The sequence below is a fragment of the Pan paniscus genome, chromosome 4 (assembly GCF_029289425.2).
Source record: "Pan paniscus chromosome 4, NHGRI_mPanPan1-v2.0_pri, whole genome shotgun sequence".
Lineage (NCBI taxonomy): Eukaryota > Metazoa > Chordata > Mammalia > Primates > Hominidae > Pan > Pan paniscus.
Genome location: NC_073253.2, coordinates 60,273,731 through 60,290,914, shown reverse-complemented (window position 1 = coordinate 60,290,914; position 17,184 = coordinate 60,273,731). Strand labels below are relative to the sequence as shown.

Here is a 17,184-nt window from a genome sequence, read left to right as displayed (position 1 = left end):
ACAGGACTGCCCTCCTTTGCAACCAAGAAAAAATTTTCTGGCCCCCCAAAAGTGGAAGATGCTGAGGATTAAAAGCCCCAGTATCAAGGAGAATACTTTGAGACCATTTTTTTTTCCTTACAGAAACACAATATCCCCACCGATGTGAGATGTTAGATCACATTTTTGTACAAGGGTGGTTGTGGTAGGTAGAATTCTAAGATGCCCCAGGATATCTGCTTCTTTGTTACAACTCTAATCATCCTCTTCCATAAGGTATGGCTACATCTGTGACTTGTTCTAGACAATTGATTATGGCAAAGGTGAGGGGATGCTCTCTGGCAATTACTTTTCCTTATATCAGAAACAATAGGAATCTATATTTTCTTTCTATCTTGTGTTTGCTTTCATAATAAAGTGATTTAGAGTATCCCCCGTTCATGGAAATTTTGCCCTTTAGTCTAAGGCCCTTCATACATAATTGAATATTGTTCTTTTTTAAATTTTAGATCCAGGGTGTACATGTGCAGGTTTGTTACATGAATATATTGGGTGATGCTGGGGTTTGGACTTCTAGTGAACTCATCACCCAAATTAAGTAAACACAGTGCCCAGCAGGCAGTTTTTCAACTCTTGCCCCCTTCTCCCTCTCCCCTCTATTGGAGTTCCCAGTGTTTATTGTTTCCATCTTTATGTCCATGTGTACCCATCGTTCAGCTTTCACAAACGAGAACATGCAGTCTTTGATTTTCTGTTTCTGCATTAATTCACTTAGGATGATGGCCTCCACCTTCATCCATGTTGCCACAGAGGACATGATTTGATTCTTTTTTATTGCTGCGTAGTATTCCATGATGTTTATGTACCACATTTCTTTATCCAATCCATTGTTGATGGACACTTAGGTTGATTCCTTGACTTTGCTATTGTGAATGGTTTCTTTTTGATAAAATGAGTTATTTTTCTTTGGGTAGATACCAAGTAGTGAGACTGCTAGGTCAAATGGTAGTTCTGTTTTTAGTTCTTAGAGAAATCTCCATACTGTATTCCATAGGGGTTGAATTGCTTTACATTCCCACCATTAGGGTATAAGCATTTCCTTTTCTCTGCATCCTTGCCAACAATAGCCATTCTGACTGGTATGAAATGGTATTTCATGGTAGTTTTGATTTGCATTTCTGTGATGATTAGTGCTGTTGAACATTTTTCGTGTTCATTGGCCATTTGTATGTTTTCTTTTGAAGAGTAGGTGTTGTGTTATCCTTTTTATTTTATGTTTCATATAATATATAGAGTCATTTTGTAAACCACATGCCTTCTAGAAGCTGAAGGAATTTATAAGGAAAAAATTTGTCCCAATCCAGTGATTGAAATGTTAATGATTACTGTTTTTCAATCACATGAGATTTTTACATGTTCATCTATTCCCCAGACTCACTATAGTAATACATTCCCAGCAACATTCAGTAATAAATGATTATTTGAGTACTTGTGCCTTGTATACTCTAAATTGTTGATGAGTAAAATACTTTATATAAGAATATACATTTGAGTGGTATAGAGGAGAAAAAGTAATATCTTCCTCACATCTATTGCAAGGTTTGTGGCTGAGACATCTATAACAAAAGATAGTTTAACAAGAGACTAGCATACAATTTCATTTTGTGTAAGTTTTATGTGATACAGGAGACTTCAGAAATGAAGACCCAAAGAAACAGGGAAATCTGTGTATTTTTGGGCTTAGTTTTGATGAAGAGTGGACAGTCATACAGAAAGATGGTTGGACAAAGTTTATGATCTAATGATTATAAACTAGGAAGAACTTAGCCAGACCTGTTTGTTCAGATTCTTGTCTGTGTCTCTGTCTGAAGAAATAAGGACATTCCATTCCTTCTGTTATAGGGTAGACAGTTCTGGAATGAGGGTCTTAGGACTGACTTCAGAAGGTCAGATAATTCTGTTATGTCCTACTTCAGGGGAGAGTGTCAGAGAGACCTTCCTGCTTCTGCTGTTTTCTCAAATGCCAAGCTGCCATATTTTGGGGATAGTGTGTCCTGGAAGCGCATTAGTGGATTGTTTAAATAAATACAGTTTTACTTTGCTGTGGTTGCACAAAGGTTCACACAATCATTATTATAGTATTGCTTAGTCTGGAAATAGCATATTAAATGTTGAAATATGTAGTGATTTAATACTCTGATGCTTTAAGACAAAACTGTAACCTATTGTGCATAAATATGGAAATGCTGTTTTTATTACATATTGATTGAAAATGAGATATACTATATGTTTGGGAGGTAAAGTTCTTTTTCAAAACGTAGTTTTGCCGAAGTAAAAAGTTTTTTGAAGCAATAGACCTTGTCTGCAATTGGTTTATCTGAGACATTGTTTTGAATCTTGAATAATTTTAAAAAACATTCATTAATTCTTTTTGTTCTGGTGTTAACAACCAGTAGCATGAAAAAATATAAGAAAAAAATTATTATTTAAAATATTTACTTATTTGATTTGATTAGAACAGAGAATTGCTACTCTTTTTTTAGCATTTTAATTACACAAAAATAGTATGTAATTTTACTGCTTGGACATATTGAATTCTGACTTCTCTTTGTGAAATATTTTAAAGCTTTTTATAAAATTGTTAGAATTGTAAGCTGAAGGTTTTTCATGATCATCTAATTAAATTTTATCACTTAACTAAGAAATAAACCTGTGTCCCAGATAAATTAATGAGTTGACCATAGTTTGGGTTCTCAGCCTGATTATATTTTATTTTACAATTATATATAAAATACTAATATGTAGAATATTAAAAATATAAAATATTTAAAACCTGGCTAGATAAGTCCATATAGACTTGTATTTTTTTTAATCAGGAGAATTACTGTATTTAATGGAGCAAAGAGAATGTTAATATTTTAATGTGTTTTTTGCTGTGGGTCAAAGAATGATTTTAGGATGTGCTAAAAGAGAAATGACTATCCATCCTATACCTAGAATATATTTGTTTCCAAAGCCACAAGGTTTCCTAATTTAGGGGATCTTGGGCTTAACTTTATTCTTTTTTTTTTTTTTTTGAGATGGAGTCTCACTCTGTCGCTCAGGCTGGAGTGCAGTGGGCGATCTCGGCTCACTGCAAGCTCCGCCTCCCGGGTTCATGCCATTCTTCTGCCTCAGCCTCCCAAGTACCTGGGACTACAGGCACCTGCACCACGCCCGGCTAATTTTTTTGTATTTTTAGTAGAGATGGGGTTTCACCGTGTTAGCCAGGATGGTCTCGATCTCTTGACCTCGTGATCCGCCTGCCTAGGCCTCCCAAAGTGCTGGGATTACAGGTGTGAGCCACCGTGCCCGGCCAACTTTATTCATTTCTTCTGATAGATACTGTCTAGGTCTATCATATTGATGGAATGGCTTGGAGGGTTTAACAGACATCTAACCCTGCTGATGTAAGAGTATTACAGAGGGTTGGAAGTGTGCAGTATAAGAAATATGACAAATGTAACACCTGCAGAGATTATTTTTATATGCCTTTGGAAGGGTTTTTTTTTTCTTTTTTTGCTATCTTGCTGTTAAATACACAGGAAAGGACATATTTCATTGAGCAGCAGAGGCAGTGCTAATGGAAAAGGTAATTTTACAAAGTTACAGTAATTTTTTAATTTTACAGTACTTTTACAGTAATTTCACAGTAATTTTGTGACAGAAATTTGAAATCTTAAATGTTTTCCCATATGTTTTCCTCAGTGGGGATTGAGGGGAAGGATCCTCATTGTGAAAATGGGCTTCATGACTGTAAACATGGTTTTATTTTTTAAAAATATAGTGAATACATTTCATTGTTATCTGCTTATCTACAGTATTTTTTGAAAGGCCACTTTGGTTCACATGTAGGATTTTAAGATAAATGTGTTTGATCTTTGTTTTTAGATTTCTAAATTCATATTTTAAAGTACTATATTTACATTTCTTTTCTCATCCAAAGTGGAGCTTTTCTTATGCTCTTTTAATTACCTGAGTCTTTAAATGTTAGAACTCAAAGGTAAAAGATTTATCTTTGTGTAAATATGAAAAATATCTTAAGGTGCAAAATTATCCTTTGGGTTTGACCCAAGTGTTTTTACTTTTTAAATCTCCTTGATCCTGTTTCAGGGAGACAGCATGACTTATCCTTGTTTAATATTGTAGTAAGTTGCCAAAGATAACTATTGGTTATTAATCTCTTTTTTTTTTTTACAATCTTTTATCTTTTAGGTTAGTAAATGCTTACTTTTCATTTATTTCTGTAAGCAGGACTTTAATTTTGATTAAACCTAAAAATGATTTATTTTTCCTCAGCTGTATTAATGTACATTGGTCATTGAAACTCAGTGATCATTGGACTCAGTACTTTTTGTGTTAATCACATTCTGAAAATGTGACTTCTGTGTTAAATTTTAAAAATGTTTTTTTCGTTAGAAAATTATGAATCTGTCATTCAGCTTCTGGAAACAAGGATTTGTTCCATGTCATTGTGGACATAGAAGGTCAAATAGTTTAAGCAGACATGTGCACAAACGTAGATGTTGCGAATTCTCTCATCACTTGATCCTCAAGCCTTAAGTCATCAAAGTGGACATCTTAGGTTGGCAGATAGTTCTTTTGATTATGAGTAAGTAGCAAACAGAAGCATTGCCTGTATCATCTTTCCCCTTTACACTGTTCTAACACATTGCCAAAGCACTTCTAAAATTTGCTTTAATCAGGTGGTTCAGTTTTTTTAATTGAATTTAAATAAGAATTCTGTCTACTTTTCATCTCATTACTGACTTTTGAACAAGTAAATGACTGTGCTTGCATTGTAGATTTAAACTATAGATACATGTTTCCATATATAACATATAAGCGAGGAATGTTACCAGTTACTCCTCTTCCTCCCCTGCTTACTACCCTCTCACCAGTATACCCGCCCTCCCTCCATAGAAGCCCCCACAACAATTTGGTATATATCCTTCCAGACTTTTTTCAGTGTATGTATATGCATATATTTAAGTTTATATGTCCTTTGGTGAAATGTCATGATTTTCTTAGTATAAGTTTTTCACATTTCTTATTAAAATTATGCCTAGATATTTTAGTTTTATCACTATTTCAGATGAAGTTTCTTCATTACATTTTCTAGTTGAGTATTGCTAATATTTAAAGTTGATTTTGCATATAAGCCACATTATGTACTGTCTCTTTAGTTGTCATGGTTTTTCAAGGGATTCACTTTGATTTTCTAGTTATATAATCTAACAATAGTGGCAGTTTGTTTTCTCCTTATAGCCAATTTCTCTTTCTTGCCTTGTTGCATTGGCTAGAATTTGCAAAGTTGAGTATCATTCATGATATTCAACATCCTTATTCCCTTTTTCTTCTTTAGCAGAAATGTTTCTGATATAATAAAATGGACAAAGTTCTTTTCTAATCTTGATCTACCAATAATTTAAAAAAATCAGGAATGGGTATTAAGTATTAATGTTTTTGTAACATCTATTGAAGGGCATTTTCTGTAGTGAATTTCAGTTACCTATTTTCTGATCCAATTATATGTTTTATAATTGGATATGTATTTACTATTTTTAAGTAATATGTATTTGTTAATATGTATTTAACATTTTTGCATTCACCCAATCAGTGGAATTGGCCTGATGCAGGGTGGAGGGAGTGTGCACACATAACTTCTATAGCAGAATATAATTTTTTTTTGCTCAGCTATTTGGCATTTCTTACCTCAGAAATATCTTAAAATAACAAAAGTGTTTATTAAAATATTGGTTTTAATATTACATATTTTTTCTCTATGGTCTTCATTATGTATGTCTCCTATTTGCAGAAAGATGACCACCTGATATTTCTGAATGGTGCTAATCAAACTAACAGCATTTAGAGCCACTTATAACTGCTACTGCTACTTAAACTAAAAAATAAACAAATAAGCTAAGCTTCCCGAGAAGAAACTCATTCACTTGCCGTTCTGTGCCATTCAGAGGACATCTAATTAAAATTCTCAGTGCCAAAATGTTTCACCAATACCTTTTATGCATGAATAGTTCTCTTAGGTAAATCAAGAGTCAGTTATAATGCTAATTTTTACATTGTATTGATACTTAGATCTGTTTTGAATAATATTAAATAGGCTTTGCTCATAAGCAGAAAATGATCATTGAAATTCACAAATGGTAAGTATCTTCACAAAGTCTGTTTTATGGTGTAGAACAAAAAGCAATCTGCCAACCAATGTTGGACATTATAATTATGAAACAATTTTTGATATTTTATTGGTTTACTGATGTTCATTAGTGTCTAGTAAAGTATATGAAAATGATATTGGAGGAAAAATATCTAAAATCAACCTTGGAAATGTGAACAACGTATTATTTTGCCAGGCTTAATATTGCTTTTTAAACTTTATTGAAATATACATTAAGAAAAGTATACAGATCAGAAGCATACAGCTTCATGAATTTTTACAACCGGAACACACATGCATGTGAGTAGTACCCAGATGGAGAAACAGCATTTCCAGTACCTCAGAAGTTCCCATTTCATCCCATGCTTTTTTCAGATTTCAGCCTTCCAGAGGTAACCACCGTTCTGACTTCTAGCAACATAGATTAGTTTTGCCTATTTTTTTTTTTTTTTTTTTACTTAAAGAGAATCATCCTTTATGTGCTCTTTTGTGACTGGCTTTTTTGCTTAACTTTGTGAGATTCATCTATTCCACGCTATTTATTGATGGTTATTTGTGTAAATTTCTGTTTGGGTTATTATGTATAATACAGTACTAAAATGAAGAATCTCGTATATATCTTTTAGTGGATATGTGGCTTTCTAATATGCTAATTAGTCCCTGAAATATTAGTCACTAGTTAATATTCAAACAATTTATATTAAGAGATAACAATAATCTATTAATTATCTGATCCCTTATGTTTCTCAAGTTAATGACAGTAGCAACTTGATAAGTTTTGTTCCAACAGACAGTTAAATTACTGATAGATCCACCTTGAACTTGTGGAGGATTATGCATTATTGGAGTGGATCTGTTTCAGTTTTAGCCTTAGTCTTGGAACCTAGTGTTAAAAAATAAAAAGGCACGGCCTTTCTGAAGTTTTGATGGAAAGCACAAGGTGTTTACCCACATTCTCCCTTCAGACTCAGTCTCCCCTGTAACAGGCAGCTGCTGAAATCTTCACTCAATTCTTTCAGCCTTCCCAGCTTCATTTTGAAACCTTGCTGAATCATGTACAGTTCAAAAGCTCCCTGCTCTGTGGATACTCTTTTCCAGCTGCTCTGGCAATCCTGGACTCCATCTCCAGGCTCCTTGCACTGAGATTACGGCTTTCTGCTTGAGTTCTCGATGCTCCTAGCTTGTCTAGACTAGAGAATACCTTATGGGAAACACCGTATAAAGTTGGATCTAAATCCAACTTTAGATTGGTTCCTTTTTTTTAAAGATTGAATTCTCTAGAAGTTTATTTTTTTTTTCTATTAGTCACTCTCTGGTCTCTGAAAATTATTTTTCTGTTTTGTCCAGAGTTTATAGTTAGGCAGATAAATCTGATATAATATTCTGCCATTACCCAAATTGGAACTTCAGTAATTGAGAAATGAGCAAATAAAGTCTAAAAATAAAAGAACAAATTATCTTTAGTGGAGGTTGAAAGAGAGATTGTATACAGTTGGAGGAAGGTAGGATATGAAAGACTTCATGGAATAGGTTGGTATTCAAAGTGAAGCATGAGGGATTATTTGGATGGACTTCCATGTGCAGAGAGTAGGAGAGCATTTCAAGAGGAAGCAACAAATTGAACTGATGGGAAAGTACACCCTGCATTTATAAAAACAATTAGCAACCTGATTTGACTAGTTGGTTACTTCTCAGGGGAGTAATTAAAAAGAAGGCTAGAAAGTAGTTCTGTCCATATTATAGAAGTGCTTAAATGCCAAGGTAGAAGACTGAAGTTAATGTGATAGACAGTGAAAACTGTTTGAAATTTTTGAACTGGGCAGAGAGTGAGTTTGGGATTTGAACTTTAGGAAGACATCTTGGTGAAGGGTGGATTGGAGTCAAGGAGGCAGAAAGATTAGTTAGGATGGGGTTATGGGAATAACGAAAAAGAGCTTAAACTGGTGGTGACAGCATACCTAAAAAAGAACTACAAAATACAGGAAATGAAGGAGAATGAGAAGGGTAGAAACTGAATGGCTGGAAGAATAGTGGCTTCTTCCAGTGGATGAATGTTGTTACTATTGGATATATTGGATATGTTGTTACTATTTGATTTCTATATGTATGTATTCATAAATAAAGTGAGGATAATAATAAAGGCTATACCATCTTTGCAGGAAACAGAGTTCTGGTCTCCTGGCTTCTGTCTTGTTTCTTATTCTCAACTAAGCCAATGTGCCTGTCAACACTTATCAGATTACTGCATCATATTTATGTTGATACTTCTGTTCTCAGTATATATACTTTAACTATCAACTGGAAAATCGTGTGTGCTTTGAAAAGGAGAAACCAATATAAAATTATGATATTATTAGTACTAATATAGCCAGCCATATGAAGCTCTTTTGCTTACAAAGGGTAGGGGTGGGTTATGATAAGAATATTTATAATTATAGGAATCTCAGAGTAGCAACCATGATCTGTGACCAGAACATTGGCAGCAGTAATTAGTGGGTCTTCCCGTCAGTGAGAGGTACTCCCCATTTATTCTCTTCTTTCTATATCTCATATCTTTCCCCATCCAAATTACCTTTTGAATCCTCCTTTCTATATTTTTTACTTCCACATTTCTAAGCAATGTTTCATAGAATGCTATATTCACCTCTGAGAGATTCACAATAAACATTTGTAGCAAACAGTGTTCCACCTTGTTATAAGAATAAAAGTGGGGTGGGCACAGTGGCTCAAACCTGTAATACCAGCACTTTGGGAGGCTGAGGCAGGTAGATCACTTGAGGTCAGGAGTTCGAGACCAGCCTGGCCAACATAGTGAAACCCCGTCTCTACTAAAAATACACAAATTAGCCAGGTATGGTGGTGCATACCTCTAATCCCAGCTACTTGGGAGGCTGAGGCACGAGAATTGCTTGAACCTGGGAGGCAGAGGTTGCAGTGAGCCCAGATCACGCCACTGTACTCCAGCCTGGGCAACAGAGTGAGAGTCCATCTCAAAAAAAAAATAATAATAAAAAATAAAATAAAAGTGACATTTCTTGAAGTTGGATTTCCTAAAGAGCCTATGTAGATTTGTAAACATTAACACTGTCCTACATTGAAGAATTCAATTGGATGTCAGATCTTAGAGCTTTATTTTTTTATGCTTTAAAAGAATATTGTTAATGATGGAAGGTTTGTCAGGAGTGAGCGATCTTCAAAAAGGAGACTCAGAAGAAGTTAATTTAAAAAAAGAATGTGTATTGTTGCATTTTCTTGAGTAATGATAGGACTAGCAATTTTACACATCAGTAATCTTGATAGTAAATTTTAATTTCCATTTAAGAATCCTCTTGGGTTTTAAAATTCATCTCAAATTGTTTTTTTAGAGTGGAATAAAATTGTTAAAGACTAACAATGCCTTTGCAATTATGAATTTTATTATTTGACAATACATATTAGAAAATCTTCCAAATTTAACACAGAAAAAGGTATTCCAACTAACAGTTTTAAAGAAATTATTACAAATAAAATATTCCATCAATAATGTACTTATTTGATTTTATAGTAGCTGTTTATTTTAAATATTGATTTTGTTTCTCAGCTAAAGCTTAATGTTAAATCTTGGAAGAAAATTTGTTTCTTACAGGGCTGATCCCTTATCCAACATGGTTCTAACCTTCAGTACTAAAGAAGATGCAGTTTCCTTTGCAGAAAAAAATGGTATGTTTGGTCTGTTTTTGACAAAGTCAAGATAATGATTTTATGTTCTTAACCTTAATTAAAACCAATTAAGTATACAGAATTTGAGTTGGAATCCAGTGGTTTCATTGTATCTAATCCAGTGGTTTCAGACTTTAACTACATCAGAACACCCACCTCCAAAAAAAAAAAAAAAAAAACCTAAATTGGAATGCTCATACAACATGTAAAAGACAGACTGCTCTAATTTGAATTACCGACAGGGAATGAAACTACTTAACGCCTACCTTGTGTATGAATTCCTCTGTAAAATTACTAACATTTTGTTAAACTTCAATTGAACATATATGGCAGCCTATTCTAGTTTTGACACCTCTGTTTACCGTTAAGTTCTTTCAGCCAAACATAATGCCAAAATCTAGTCTATTAATCTATTTAATAACTCAATTATTTGAAAATATTGTCTTATTGCCTGTAAAATTTCCCTTCAGTCTAAATGCCCACATTTGCTACTTTTCTAGATATAGTGGGCCTAATACCAAGCCTAATCTCAACTGTATAATAATATTAATGTGGCCTAAGAGTATATTTGCTTTTGGGGCAGCCACCTAACATCATTGGGTTATGTTGATCTTGCTATCAACAAAAATGCAAAATGTCTTCCTTTTTCCTTATTTTCTGCTGTTAAGCCAACATAGTATAGTGAAAGGAAGTTTTGCAGTCAGACTAATATGGATTCTAATCTTGGTTATGCCACTTTGAAGCTATATGATTTTGGATTAATTTCATAATGGACTTAATGTTTCTCAGTTGAAATAAGGGTACCTACCTCATGAAGTGGGTGATAGCTGATACATAATAGATGTTCTGCTTGATACCTCATGAAGTGGGTGATAGCTGATACGTAATAGATACTACTTGATAACTATTAGTTCTGACCTTCACCTCCCTCCAGCCAGTATTTCTGCTGTTTGTCTTCCTTAGATTCAAATGCACTACTAAACATTTGTACCTAATGTATCCTGTTATTCTAGTTTCTCAAATTGAATTTGTCTCTTTAAGTGCATTGTTACTGTAAGGCAGTATATAAAAATAAGAAATTAGTGTTGTCTAACATTATCTGAAATACAAATGTGAAAGCACTATAAAGGTTATAATCTAACATTTTGCTTTTCTTTTTCACCTAGTATTGTATAGCTTATGATTAAAAGTCTGAAGTCAACCTATCTGCCTTTGAATCTGTATGTCACTACCTGTATGACTTTATACTTCTATTTCCTCATACGTGCAATGAGAATTGCTGTGGGGATTAAATGAGTTAATAAAAGTGTTTAGAGACTAGGGTCTGACAAATACTATATGATAGTATATAAGTATACCCTATTCTGTTATTAATAGACTTTTTTTTTATTTAAGTTTTAGGGTACGTGTGCACAACATGCAGGTTTGCTACACATGTATACATGTATACATGTGCCATGTTGGTGTGCTGCACCGATTAACTCTTCATTTAACATTAGGTATATCTCCTAATGCTGTCCCTCCCCCCACCCCACAACAGGTCCCGGAGTGTGATGTTCCCCTTCCTGTGTCCGTGTGTTCTCATTGTTCAATTCCCACCTATGAGTGAGAACATGCGGTGTTTGCTTTTTTTGTCCTTGCGATAGTTTGCTGAGAATGATGGTTTCCAGCTTCATCCATGTCCCTACAAAGGACATGAACTTATCCTTTTTTATGGCTGCATAGTATTCCATGGTGTATATGTGCCACATTTTCTTAATCCAGTCTATCATTGTTGGACATTTGGCTTGATTCCAAGTCTCTGCTATTGTGAATAGTGCCGCAGTAAACATATGTGTGCATGTGTCTTTACAGCAGCATGATTTATAATCCTTTGGGTATATACCCAGTAATGGGATTGCTGGGTCAAATGGTGTTTCTAGTACTAGATGCCTGAGGAATTGCCACACTGACTTCCACAATGGTTGAACTAGTTTGCAGTCCCACCAACAGTGTAAAAGTGTTCCTTTTTCTCCACATCCTCTCCAGCACCTGTTGTTTCCTGACTTTTTAATGATCGCCGTTCTAACTGGTGTGAGATAGTATCTCATTGTGGTTTTAATTTGCATTTCTCTGATGGCCAGTGATGATGAGCATTTTTTCATGTGTCTTTTGGCTGCATAAATGTCTTCTTTTGAGAAGTGTCTGTTCATATCCTTCACCCACTTGTTGATGAGGTTCTTTGTTTTTTTCTTGTAAATTTGTTTGAGTTCATTGTAGATTCTGGATATTAGCCCTTTGTCAGATGACCAGATTGCAAAAATTTTCTCCCATTCTGTAGGTTGCCTGTTCACTCTGATGGGAGTTTATTTTGCTGTGCAGAAACTCTTTAGTTTGATTAGATCCCATTTGTCAATTCTGGCTTTTGTTGCCATTGCTTTTGGTGTTTTAGACATGAAGTCCTTGCCCATGCCTATGTCCTGAATGGTATTGCCTATTTTTTCTTCTAGGGTTTTTATGGTTTTAGGTCTAACATTTAAGTCTTTAATCCATCTTGAATTAATTTTTGTATAAGGTGTAAGGAAGGGATCCAGTTTCAGCTTTCTACATATGGCTAGCCAGTTTTCCCAGCACCATTTCTTAAATAGGGAATCCTTTCCCCATTGCTTGTTTTTGTCAGGTTTGTCAAAGATCAGATACTTGTAGATATGCAGCATTATTTCTGAGGGCTCTGTTCTGTTCCATTGGTGTATATCTCTGTTTTGGTACCAGTACCATGCTGTTTTGGTTACTGTAGCCTTGTAGTATAGTTTGAAGTCAGGTAGCTTGATGCCTCCAGCTTTGTTCTTTTGGCTTAGGATTGACTTGGCAATGTGGGCTCTTTTTTGGTTCCATATTAACTTTAAAGTAGTTTTTTCCAATTCTTTGAAAAAAGTCATTGGTAGCTTGATGGGAATGGCATTGAATCTATAAGTTACCTTGGGCAGTATGGCCATTTTCACGATATTGATTCTTCCTACCCATGAGCATGGAATGTTCTTCCATTTGTTTGTATCCGCTTTTATTTCCTTGAGCAGTGGTTTGTAGTTCTCCTTGAAGAGGTCCTTCACGAAGTCCCTTGTAAGTTGGATTCCTAGGTATTTTATTCTCTTTGAAGCAATTGTGAATGGGAGTTCACTCATGATTTGGTCTCTGTTTGTCTGTTAGTGGTGTATAAGAATGCTTGTGGTTTTTGCACATGGATTTTATATCCTGAGACTTGGCTGAAGTTGCCTATCAGTTTAAGGCAATTTTGGGCCGAGACGATGGGGTTTTCTAGATATACAATCATGTCATCTGCAAACAGGGACAATTTGACTTCCTCTTTTCCTAATTGAATACCCTTTATTTCCTTCTGCTGCCTGATTGCCCTGGCCAGAACTTCCAACACTATGTTGAATAGGAGTGGTGAGAGAGGACATCCCTGTCTTGTGCCAGTTTTCAAAGGGAATGTTTCCAGTTCTTGCCCATTCAGTATGATATTGGCTGTGGGTTTTGTCATAGATAGCTCTTATTATTTTGAGATAAGTCCCATCAATACCTAATTTATTGAGAGTTTTTAGCATGAAGTGTTGTTGAATTTTGTCAAAGGCCTTTTCTGCATCTATTCAGATAATCATGTGGTTTTTGTCTTTGGTTCTGTTTATATGCTGGATTACGTTTATTTTGTGTATGTTGAACCAGCCTTGCATCCCAGGGATGAAGCCCACTTGATGATGGTGGATAAGTTTTCTGATGTGCTGCTGGATTCGGTTTGCCAGTATTTTACTGAGGATTTTTGCATCGATGTTCATCATGGATATTGGTCTAAAAATCTCTTTTTTTTTGTTGTGTCTCTGCCAGGCTTTGGTATCAGGATGATGCTGGCCTCATAAAATGAGTTAGGGAGGATTCCCTCTTTTTCTGTTGATTGGAATAGTTTCAGAAGGAATGGTACCAGCTCCTCCTTGTACCTCTGGTAGAATTTGGCTGTGAATCCATCTGGTCCTGGACTTTTTTTGGTTGGTAATCTATTAATTATTGCCTCAATTTCAGAGCCTGTTATTGGTCTATTTAGAGATTCAGCTTCTTCCTGGTTTAGCCTTGGGAGGGTGTATGTGCCCAGGAATTTATCCATTTCTTCTAGATTTTCTAATTTATTTGCATAGAGGTGTTTATAGTATTCTCTGGTGGTAACTAAGATCAGTTCTGCCCTGATCTTAGTTATTTCTTGCCTTCTGCTAGCTTTTTGAATGTGTTTCCTCTTGCTTCTGTAGTTCTTTTAATTGTGATGTTAGGGTGTCAATTTTAGATCTTTCCTGCTTTCTCTTGTGGGCATTTAGTGCTATCAATTTCCCTCTACACACTGCTTTGAATGTGTCCCAGAGATTCTGGTATGTTGTGTCTTTGTTCTCGTTGGTTTCAAAGAACATCTTTATTTCTGCCTTCATTTCATTATGTACCCAGTAGTCATTCAGGAGCAGGTTGTTCAGTTTCCATGTAGTTGAGCGGTTTTGGTGAGTTTCTTAATCCTGAGTTCTAGTTTGATTGCACTGTGGTCTGAGAGACAGTTTGTTATAATTTGTTATAATTTCTGTTCTTTTACATTTGCTGAGGAGTGCTTTACTTCCAACTATGTGGTCAATTTTGGAACAGGTGTGGTGTGGTGTTGAAAAAAATGTATATTCTGTTGATTTGGGGTGGAGAGTTCTATAGATGTCTATTAGGTTTGCTTGGTGCAGAGCTGAGTTCAATTCCTAGGTATCCTTGTTAACTTCCTGTCTCATTGATCTGTCTAATGTTGACAGTGGGGTGTTAAAGTCTCCCATTATTATTGCGTGGGAGTCTAAGTCTCTTTGTAGGTCACTCAGGACTTGCTTTATGAATCTGGATGCTCCTGTATTGGGTGCATATATATTTAGGATAGTTAGCTCTTCTCATTGAATTGATGCCTTTACCATTATGTAATGGCCTTCTTTGTCTCTTTTGATCTTTGTTGGTTTAAAGTCTGTTTTATCAGAGACTAGGATTGCAACCCTTGCCTTCTTTTGTTTTCCATTTGCTTGGTAGATCTTCCTCCATCCCTTTATTTTGAGCCTATGTGTGTCTCTGCACGTGAGATGGGTTTCCTGAATACAGGACACTGATGGGTCTTGACTCTTTATCCAGTTTGCCAATCTGTATCTTTTAATTGGAGCATTTAGCCCATTTACATTTAAGGTTAATATTGTTATGTGTGAATTTGACCCTCTCATTATGATGTTAGCTGGTTATTTTGCTCATTAGTTGATGCAGTTTCTTCCTAGCCTCGATGGTCTTTACAATTTATCATGTGTTTGCAGTGGTTGGTACTTGTTGTTCCTTTCCATGTGTAGTGCTTCCTTCAAGAGCTCTTTTAGGGCAGGCCTGGTGGTTGCAAAATCTCTTTGCATTTGCTTGTCTGTAAAGGATTTTATTTCTCCTTCACTTATGAAGCTTAGTTTGGCTGGATATGAAATTCTGGGTTGAAAATTCTTTTCTTTAAGAATGTTGAATATTGGCCCCCACTCTTCTGGCTTGTAGAGCTTTTGCCAAGAGATCAGCTGTTAGTCTGATGGGCTTCCCTTTGTGGGTAACCCGACCTTTCTCTCTTGCTGCCCTTAACATTTTTTCCTTCATTTCAACTTTGGTGAATCTGACAATTATGTGTCTTGGAGTTGCTCTTCTTGAGGAGTATCTTTGTGGCATTCTCTGTATTTCCTGCATTTGAATATTGGCCTGCCTTGCTAGATTGGGGTAGTTCTCCTGGATAATATCCTGCACAGTGTTTTCCAACTTGGTTCCATTCTCCCCATCACTTTCAGGTACACCAATCAGACGTACATTTGGTCTTTTCACATAGTCCCATATTTGTTGGAGGCTTTGTTCGTTTCTTTTTATTCTTTTTTCTCTAAACTTCTCTTCTTGCTTCATTTCATTCATTTGATCTTGCCTCACTGATACCCTTTCTTCCAGTTGATCAAATCGGCTACTGAGGCTTGTGTATTTGTCACGTAGTTCTTGTTCCATGGTTTTCAGCTCCATCAGGTTCTTTAAGGACTTCTCTGCATTGGTTATTCTAGTTAGCCATTCGTCTAATTTTTTTTTCAAGGTTTTTAACTTCTTTGCCATGGTTTCACACTTCCTCCTTTAGCTCGGAGTAGTTTGATCGTCTGAAGCCTTCTGTCAACTCGTCAAAGTCACTCTCCATCCAGCTTTGTTCCATTGCTGGTGCAGAGCTGCATTCCTTTGGAGGAGGAGAAGCGCTCTGATTTTTAGAGTTTCCAGTATTTCTGCTGTTTTTTCCCCATCTTTGTGGTTTTATCTACCTTTGGTCTTTGATGATGGTGACATACAGATGGGGTTTTGGTGTGGATGTCCTTTCTGTTTGTTAGTTTTCCTTCTAACAGTCAGGACCCTCAGCTGCAGGTCTGTTGGAGTTTGCTGGAGGTCCACTCCAGACCCTGTTTGCCTGGGTATCAGCAGCGGTGGCTGCAGAACCGCGGATATTGGTGAACAGCAAATGTTGCTGCCTGATTGATCCTCTGGAAGCTTTGTCTCAGAGGAGTACCTGGCCGTGTGAGGTGTCAGTCTGACCCTACTGGGGGGTGCCTCCCAGTTAGGCTACTCAGGGGTCAGGGACCCACTTGAGGAGGCAGTCTGTCCGTTCTCAGATCTCCAGCTGCCTGCTAGGAGAACCACTACTCTTCAAAGCTGTCAGACAGGGACATTTAAGTCTGCAGAGGTTTCTGTTTCCTTTTGTTTGGCTATGCCCTACCCCCAGAGGTGGAGTCTACAGAGGCAGGCAGGCCTTCTTGAGCTGCGCTGGGCTCCACCCAGTTCGAGCTTCCCGGCTGCTTTGTTTACCTAGTCAAGCCTTGGCAATGGCGGACGCCCCTCCCACAGCCTCGCTGATGCCTTGCAGTTTGATCTCAGACTCCTGTGCTAGCAATGAGCAAGGCTTTGTGGGCATAGGACCCTCCGAGCCAGGTGCGGGATATAATCTCCTGGTGTGCCGTTTGCTAAGAGTGTTGGAAAAGCACAGTATTAGGGTGGGAGTGACCCGATTTTCCAGGTGCCATCTGTCACCCCTTTCTTTGACTAGGAAAGGGAATTCCCTGACCGCTTGCGCTTCCTGGGTGAGGCGATGCCTCGCCCTGCTTCGGCTCACACTCGGTGTGCTCCACCCACTGTCCTGCACCCACTGTCTGATGCTCCCCAGTGAGATGAACCCGGTACCTCAGTTGGAAATGCAGAAATCACCCGTCTTCTGCGTC

The 17,184-nt window shown here is 36.6% G+C and overlaps 1 protein-coding gene across 4 annotated transcripts in view; it reads left to right on the top strand.

The window, feature by feature from the left end:
* NDUFS4 (NADH:ubiquinone oxidoreductase subunit S4) overlaps positions 1-17,184 on the top strand; it is a 122,642-nt gene that overhangs the window by 87,748 nt on the left and 17,710 nt on the right. For 2 of the 4 annotated variants that reach the window (XM_003827354.5, XM_055112391.2), the window contains one exon: positions 9,819-9,892. The exons of the other annotated variants lie outside the window; for them this stretch is intronic. In XM_003827354.5, coding sequence (XP_003827402.2) covers positions 9,819-9,892 — 74 coding nt within the window. Of the gene's footprint in view, positions 1-9,818; positions 9,893-17,184 lie in introns of those variants that run through there. 4 annotated transcript variants of the gene reach the window in all.